The sequence below is a fragment of the Macaca mulatta genome, chromosome 5 (genome assembly GCF_049350105.2).
Source record: "Macaca mulatta isolate MMU2019108-1 chromosome 5, T2T-MMU8v2.0, whole genome shotgun sequence".
Lineage (NCBI taxonomy): Eukaryota > Metazoa > Chordata > Mammalia > Primates > Cercopithecidae > Macaca > Macaca mulatta.
In genome coordinates, this window is record NC_133410.1 from 6,319,722 (window position 1) to 6,328,740 (window position 9,019).

A 9,019-nucleotide genomic window follows, 5' to 3' on the forward strand; every position below is an offset into this window, starting at 1 on the left:
TGAAAAGCTCAGGAATAACACTAATTAACTACAAGAATTTCAGAAGCCAGGGCCCCTTAGAGATAAGCTGCACATATAATCATGCTATCATCTGAACCAGGACTTTTTACTTTTAGATGGATTGCTAGAATATTTTATGATTAGCATTAAAAACTTAAGCTGAATATCATTTTCTTACTGGTTATTATACTTTTTAATTTTCTCAACCCAATTTATTTTTTTTGAAGGGAAATTAAATATCTAAGCATTATACACCTGTAACTAATAAAGTTTTACTTTACAGCACACTTATTAACTTATGCTTTCTGGAATTTAAGGTTTCTATTATGCAGATATTAAATCTTAAAGTTATTCTAATTTTTCATAATTTGTCCTAATTACTGCTTTTTTTTTTTTTTTTTTGAGACGGAGTTTCACTCTTGTTGCCCAGGCTGGAGTGCAGTGGAGCAATCTCGGCTCACCGAAACCTCCACCTCCCAGGTTCAAGCGATTCTCCTGCCTCAGCCTCTCAAGTAGCTGGGATTACAGGCGTGAGCCACCATGCCTGGCTAGTTTTTTGTATTTTTAGTACAGATGGGGTTTCACCACGTTGGCCAGGCGGGTCTTGAATTCCTGGCCTCAGGTGATCCACCTGCCTCGGCCTCCCAAAGTGCTGGGATTACAGGTGTGAGCTACTGTGCCCAGCCCCTAATTACTGCTTTTGAACATTAAGTGAAAAATCTTTTAGCAATGTATTGTTATGTAAGGAGGCTATTTTCATATTCAGTGACTATGTCATCAAAATATATGAATTACTTATAGGGGTACCAGCAGTTGCTGAATATTAAATGTAGGTTACTTGTTCTTTCAGCTTCTACATTCAGAGTTCCTTAATTTGTAGTCAATGAACCACCTGAATAAAAAATGTTAAGTATGTGACAGTGAAGGTCCACGAGAGCTAGGTGCATAATTACATGATCAGATTCTTCACAACACACAGCTAAATGAAAATACAGCTACTCTATGAATCTCGAAGACCTGTGATGACACTGAAAATGACACAAAAGCAACCTAAGCTGTATGCTTTTTTAGCGTCTACTATTTAGGAGGGCCACCTTATGAAATAGATTTGAATCTCAAAAAAAGACTACTGTATCTGCAAGAAAATCCTAATACCATTCACTCACACAAATGATTTAACTCTCCATTTCAAGGGGAAAGAAATATACCATGCTCTGAAACAGAAGCTATAGCTTTTCGCATTAGTTCTCTAAAGGAGGTATACTCAAGCCCCTCTTCTTTATCTCACTACCAAAAGCATATGAGCAATACGCCTATTTCGAACAAACACAAGCCAATATGTGAAATTCTTTTCAGAAGGAAATCATGTCCAGTAAAACTTAAAATTTCTATTAATATTTAAATTATAAACCAAAATTGGCAACCCACACACACACACATATATATATTTGCTATGGACAAATCAAGACTGTGAGGTCATACGTTCAAATACAACTTTGGAATTAGTCACAAAAAATCAACATATTTTCTCAGAAATTGTACCATTTCCTTTGGTTTACAATCCACGCTACAGGATGTTTAATCTTAAATAATGTACCATTTACCCTAAGAGTAGGGTGCAGAAAACTGAATGACTACTAGGATTGAATAATAACAAGGCTTTAATGGCTCAATTTTCTTATGATTATACAAACATACAAATCTTGAAAAGGTAACGCCGTGTAGTAAAATCCATAAAAATAACAGTTTTGCCACAGTGCAGAGCAAGTTCATTCAGTTTGATTCCCCATGCCCTCGCCAAGCAGCTTTCTGATTAGAGCTGGAAGACACAGGCTGGGCGCGGAGGCGACCCTGTAGTCCCAGCTACTGGGGAGGCTGAGGTGGAAGGATCACTTGAGTCCAGGAGTTTCCGGCCAGTGTGGGCAACATAGCAAGACCCCGTCTCTTTTTTTAAAATTGGGAGGCATAAAGTCTATACATTCTACACTGAATCATGAATACACTACGGAGTGTGTGCAGAAAGTAAACCCTGAAATCCCACACTCCAACATCATGTATGTCCATGAGCAGGATTTGCAATTCACTTCATACTGGAGGTAAGCACCTCAGCTGGGGTCCTCTTGCCGCAGTGGTCAGGCCGTCAGAGCTGAGGCCTTTCACTACAAGGGAAGTAGTCTTCGGTCCGAAACAGGACGGGGGCTTCGTAGCCGGCTTGCTGTGGCCTCGAGGGAGCAGACTTGCTAAAGAGCGAGGGCACGTTCATCGTGTGCAGGAGCTTCTTGAACGCCCTGGGGAAGGTGCCCAGCTCGGCCTCGGCCTTGGTGACCTGCTCCTCCATCCTGGCTACGCGGCCGCCCACCATCCTCACGAAGGCCTCCAGCCGGTCGATCCTGCTGTAGATGTGTCGCATCTCGGCGGCCTTCGCGTGGATGCGCGGCACGCCCTCGCTGACGACTTGGGAAGAGTCGCCGCGAAGCATGTCCAGCATGCCCACGAACTCGTCCACTCTGGTGAGCAGGTCCTCCAGGCTCGCGTCCAGGGCCTCGACCTCGGGCCGCGCCCCGGCCCCAGGCAGCAGGCAGGCGGCGTAGCCCGCAGCGGCGCGGCGAAGCAGCGGCAGGTCGCGGCCCGGCGCACCGTCCTCCGCGCCCTCATCCTCCCACGGCCCCGAGGCGCTGCTGTGGCTCTGGGACACAGTGCCACTGTCCCCGCTCCAGGCGGCGCCCTGAGGCTCGGCCTCTTCCGCCAGCCCCTCGGGCGGCGCTCCGCTATCTGAGGAGCTACCCTCCATAGCGACCACCTTGCTATGCAGCGCCCGCTTCCGACCTCCGCGCGCTCACGCTCACGCACACGCACGCACGCGCGCTCACGCCTTTGCTTCCGGCGGCCTGAGAGCGCGTCTGTGCACGCGCACCCACCTTTGTTTCCGGCCTCCCAGCGCGTTCACGCTCACGCATGCGCGCTGCGGTTTTCTCACGCCCGCGCTCACATTCAACCTTTTTTTTTTTTTTTTTTTTTTTTTTTTTAGCGAAGGTGTAGCAGGAATACAACACAGTGCATATATTTTAAATGTGCACATTGATGACTTTGTACACATCCATACAACCATGCATATTCTATCCAGACCAACTGTTAGGACATGTCCAACACCCATGAAAGTCTCCCTTCTTTCATTTCCTTTTTCTGTTTATAGTAAAATAAATGAGATAAACAAGACGAAACACAAAAGGGACGCACCTTGACTACTTTGGATGATTTTTAAAGTCCTCAGCTTCGTCTGATTGCAAATGGTGTAAAACTAAGAAATAGTAATACTTTCCAAGCAAATATCAAATCCAGGGTACTGCCAGAAGAAAACAAAGATGAAGTTGAGATTTGACGGTAAAATCCTTTAAAATCTCATAAAAAGCAAAGATTGTGCCTCAGGATACCATTCACTTAGACTAACAGCTCCTTAAAGAGATTAATGGTGTGGCTCAATCAAACAAAATTGATGGACTTTGGTTTGAGTCCATCAATCAAACCACAGGGCCTCCAGAAGGCTTAAGGCTTGTTCCTCAGTATTAGCAGAACCCCAAAATAGATAGAGATGGACTTATCTCAAAGGGATTTGTAGGTTGCACTTTTGTCTAACGGAGTGAACCCTGATGAGATTCACAGGAGACCTATTAAGTTTTTTAAAGATAATTATATTGACACAAACATTGCAGATTGGACTGGAAGGGAAAGGCCTTTGGAGCCCCTCTCCCCAAACTTCTACAAGCAGGAATCAGACTGAGAAAAAGACTCATTAGCAAACACATGGTACATTTCATGAAAAAGGAAGTATAACCAGGAGCCCAGATGGTAGAACTGGGAGTCATGGAGTCCTAGACCTTGAGACTGGATGGCAGAGTTACCATGGACTGGTAACTTGTTTGTACTTCCAATTTCCCCCTTTTTGAACAGGAGTGGTAGTGGCTATCTAGTGGTAGTGGTAGCGGAACAGGTCTGTAGTGATTATCCTGTGCTGGCCCCACAATTGTGTATTCGAGGCATGGGGGCGGAGAACTTGTCTCCTTAGCTTCAAAAGTCTACAGATCAAGAAGAATTGTACTCTAAGAGCTGAATTTAAGGAACTACGCTCAGAAAGCCTCATCTACATCTGATCTAATTTAGAAGACAAAATTCTGGACTTAAAGCTGATGTGACAATAGGATAGTAATACTTAAAACTACATTATATTTTTAAAAATGTATCTTTTGGGGACGTTGGATGGAGGGGAGTGTGGTTAGCATGTTAAAATGGCATGAAGAATTGGTAGTCAGAGGACAAACTGTGATTGCTAGCCAGCCTTCAAGATGACTCCCAGTGGTTTCTTCCTCCTGGTATTCTCACTCTTGTGTATTCCCTCTTGTTGAGTATGTACTGGACTTAGTGACTTCACTTGCTCATAATAAACTGAAGAAGACAGAAGCGATGTTGTATGATTTGGACATTAGTTCATAAAAGGTAGTGTGGCATCTCCTTCCCTCCAACCTGAGAAAGGAAAATAAATCTTACAATCACTAAGCTAAAAGAAAAGTCAAGTTGGAAACTGCTCAGGGCAAACCTGCCTCACATTCTATTCACGGCCACTCCTCTGCTCACTGAGATAAATGCATATCTGATTGCCTCCTTTGGAGAGGCGAATCAGAAACTCAAAATGACCGGGCACGGTGGCTTACGCCTGTAACCCCAACACTTTGTGAGGCTGAGGTGGGTGGATCATTTGAGATCAGGAGTTCGAGACCAGCCTGGCCAACATGGTGAAACCCTGTCTCTAAAAAAAATACAAAAATTTAGCCAGTCGTGGTGGTACACACCTGTAATCCCAGCTACTCGGGAGGCTGAAGCAGGAGAATTGCTTGAATCTGGGAGGAGGAGGTTGCAGTGAGCCGAGATCATGCCACTACACTCCAGCCTGGGTGACAGGGTGAGACTCCATCTCAAAAAAAAAGAAAGAAACTCAAAAGAATGCAACCATTTTTCTCTTATCTACCCAAGACCTGGAAGCCCCCTCCCCACTTTGAGTTGTCCCTCCTTTGCTTTGAGATGTCTCACCTTTCTGGACCAATCCATCGTTCCTCTTACATATGTTGATTGACGTCTCATGTCTCCCTAATATGTATAAAACCAAGCTGTGCTCTGACCACCTTGGACACATATCATCAGGACCTCCTGAGGCTGTGTCACGGGCACACATCCTCAACCTTGGCAAAATAAACTTTCTAAATTAACTGAGACATGTCTCAGATATTAGGGGTTCACAAACCACTTGCTCTGGGGAAACCAGCTGCCTTGTTGTGGGCAGCTCCATGGAGAAGCCCATATAGCAAAGAGCTGAGACCAACAGCTAGAGAAAAACAGCCTCTTTCCAACAACCACATGAGTAAGCCATCTTGGAAGTGGATGCTCCAGCCTCATTCAAACTCAGATATGACTGCAGCCCCAGCTGATAGGTTCACTGCAACCTCATGTAAGATACTAAACTGAAACTACATAAGATAATGCTATGGTCTGAATGTTTGTGTCCTCATATCCCAATTCATATGTTTAAATTCTACCCCACAAGGTGATTGATATGGTTTGGATGTCCCACCCAAATCTCATGTTGAAATGTAATCCCCAGTGTTGGAGCTGGAGCCTGCTGGTAGTTGACTGGATCATGGGGACAGATTTCTCATGAATGGTTTAGCACCATCCCCTTTGTACTGCTCCTGTGATTAGTGAGTTCTCATGAGATCTAGTCATTTAACGTGTGTGGCACCTCCTCCCACCTCTTGCTCCTGCTTTGGTCATGTGACATGCCTGCTCTCCCTTTGCCTTCTGCCATGATTATAAGTTTCCTGAAGCCTCCCCAGAAGCCAAGCAGATGCCAGCACCATGCTTCCTGTACAGCCTGCAGAACCCTTAGCCAATTAAGCCTTTGTTCTTCATAAATTACCCAGTCTCAGATATTCCTTTATAGCAATGTGAGAACAGCTCAACACAGTGCTGGTATTAGGAAATTGGGCCTTTGGGAAGTGATCTGGTCATGGGGTCAGAGCCCTCATGAATGTGACTAGTACCCTTATAAAGGATATAAGGCCAGCTGCAGTGGCTCATGCTTGTAATCTCAACACTTTGGGAGGAAGAGGCAGGAGAATTGTTTGAGGCTAGGAGTTTGAGACTAGCCTGGACAACATAGCAAGACCCCCGTCTCTACAAAAAAAAATTTTGTTTAAGCTGGGTGTGGTGCCATGTGCCTGTAGTCCCAGCTACTCAGGAGGTGGAGGCTAGAGGATCACTTGAGCTCAGGAGTTTGAGGCAGTGAGCTATGCTCATTCCACTGCACTTTAGCCTGTGCAAAAAGAGCAAGACTCTGTCTATAAGTAGTATAAGAGGGCTGGGTGCGGCAGCTCACGCCTGTAATCCCAGCACTTTGGAAGGCTGGGGCAGGTGGATCACCTGAGGTCAGGAGTTTGAGACAAGCTTGGCCAACATGGTGAAACCCCATCTCTACTAATAATACAAAAATTAGCCAGGCATGGTGGCAGGCACCTGTAATCCCAGCTACTTAGGAGGCTGAGGCAGGAGAATCGCTTGAACCCTGGAGGCAGAGGTTTCAGTGAGCAGAGACTGCATCATTGCACTCCAGCCTGGGCGACAAGAGTGAAACTCCATCTCCAAAACAAAACAAAACAAAAGACGTATAAGAGAGACCCCTTGCTCCTTCCATCCTCTGAGGTCACAGCAAGAAGGAACCATTTATGAACCAAAATACTAGTTCTCACCAGACAGAATCTACTAGCACTTTGATCTTGGACTTCCCATTCACCAGAACTGTGAGAAGCTGGCCACCTTATGGTATTTTGTTAGAGCAGCCTAAATGCACTATGACAGATAATAAATATTTTAAAGCTGCTAAATGTTGGGGTAACTGGTTATGCAGTAATAAACTATTGAAGGAATATGCTACCATTTATTCATTTTATTTATTTATTCTCCTGTTGATGAACATTTGGTTTGTTTTAACTTTGGGGCTATTATAATAAAGCTGCTGTGAATATTCTTGTATATGTATTTTTATAAACAATTGCATTCAAACTCTCTTAAGTGTATAACAAGGTGTCAATTTGCTAGAACATAGGATTGGTATATGTTTAATCTCGGTAGATACTGCCAAATAGTTTTCCAAAATTATTGTAACAACTTACATTCCCATTTTTATGGGCTGAATATATGTGTCCCCCAATATTTTTATGTTGAAGCCCTAACCCCCAGTGTGGCTATACTTGGAGTAAAGCAGTAAGTAAGGTCATACAAGTGGGGGCATGATCCTATAGCTTCATGTTCTTATAAGAAGAGACACAAGAGGGCACTCCTTCCTGTACCCCACAACACTGCATGCACAAAGAAGAGATCATGTGAGGACTGCAGCAGGAAGGCGGCCATCTGCAATTCAGGAAGAGAGCCCTCACCTCCAGAAACCAGATTTGCTGGCACGTTAATCATGGACTTCTGGCCTCTAGAACTGTGAGAAGATAAATGTCTGTGTTTAAGCCACCCAGTCTATAGTATTTTGTTATGGTGTTCAGACTAGACTAAGACATCCATCAAGAATGTATAAGAGTTCCAGTTGTTCCACATCTTCCCCAATACTTGGTATTGTCAGTATTTTCAATTTTAGTAATTCTAGTGGATGTACAGTGCTTCCTCGTTGTGCTTTCTAATCCGCATTTCCCTGTTGAATCATGAAGTTGAAAACCTCTTCATATACTTATTGGCCATTCGGATATTCTCTTTTGTGAAGTGCCAGCCTATGTCTTTTGCCTGTTTTAAAATTTTGTCTTTTCCTTCTTGATCTGTAGGAGTTCTCAATATATTCTGCATGAGTCAAATATCTTTTTTCACGGTGCCTTGCTCTTTCCCTCTTAATGTTCTTTTGATGAACATCTGCTAGAATGTTGGTGTTTGCAAAACTGTTTCGCACACGTCATCTTACAAATCCCTCTTCCCACTGACAGATATTCAGGCTGGGGCCATTGGTCTTTATCAGACTGGAAAACTGAAGTTCTGATCTGTGGCACTTGTGTAAGAAGGATCCCCCCTCTACACACACTCATATTACTACTAGTGTGGCACTGGGTGACTAAGCCTAGCAATAGACTTCTTCCATTCCACAATGGCATTAGGTTGGTGATCAAAACGTATTGACGATCAAAGCCACATTTACTAGGTCCCTGCTCATTTTCAGGTCTTGTGTGTGGAGGGACATAAAGGTGACCAAGACCAGAACCTGTCCCCAAACAGCCTCCAGTCTGGTAGAGGCACTTAGGTACTAGGCAATTCCTCTCTCTAAAGCATTCTCTAAGGCCCTGCTTGACGCCAGGCTGACGGAAAGGGCGGAGGACAGAACTGAAACAGAAGTTGCCCTTTACCTTGAGGACCTTACAGACTCTGAAGAGAGACCAAAAATCACGGGCCAGAACCACCCAAGGCAGCGAGCGAAATTCCCCCCAGAACAAAAGTATGAGCCAGGGGTGGGGAGGACAGAGGGACGAGTTCCATTCTAGAACACTGAGCAGGGACTGTGGACCCACATTGCTTTGAGCTCAAATCACGACTTTTAGCCCGGTTTTTACTTCTCTTATAGGTTCGTTGTGAGGGCTAAGTGAATTCATATAAATTAATCCAAGCTTCTGCATGCTTAGATAGTAAGCGCTGTGAACGCCAGCCAGTCTTATTCAAATATGCGGAAGGGAGGGTCATTTTTACTTTAAAAAAATAATAATAAAAGTAAAACCCCTCTGAAGGGAAGCTTTAGGGGAAGACGCGAACAAACCTGCCGCCACCAATCTAAATTAGAGAAGAGGGCGAGGCGGGGCGCCGGGAAGCTGACGGCCATAGCCATGCGCGCGCCCGAGACCCCTTTACGTGCGCGCGCCCGCTACTGGGTCTCGCCGAAGGCGTGACCGTAAAGGAGCCCGGCTCTGTCGTGAAAGGGCCGCAAAAAGGC

The 9,019-nt window shown here is 44.8% G+C and overlaps 1 protein-coding gene across 1 annotated transcript; it reads right to left on the minus strand.

Annotated features, from left to right (window-relative positions):
- Positions 1-1,643: 1,643 nt before the first annotated feature.
- On the minus strand, positions 1,644-2,823 carry BLOC1S4 (biogenesis of lysosomal organelles complex 1 subunit 4). Its single transcript, XM_001091640.5, has one exon. It carries the CDS (start codon positions 2,789-2,791, stop codon positions 2,141-2,143), a length of 651 nt encoding a protein of 216 aa, XP_001091640.3. The 5' UTR covers positions 2,792-2,823; the 3' UTR covers positions 1,644-2,140.
- Between the last annotated feature and the right edge of the window lie 6,196 nt (positions 2,824-9,019).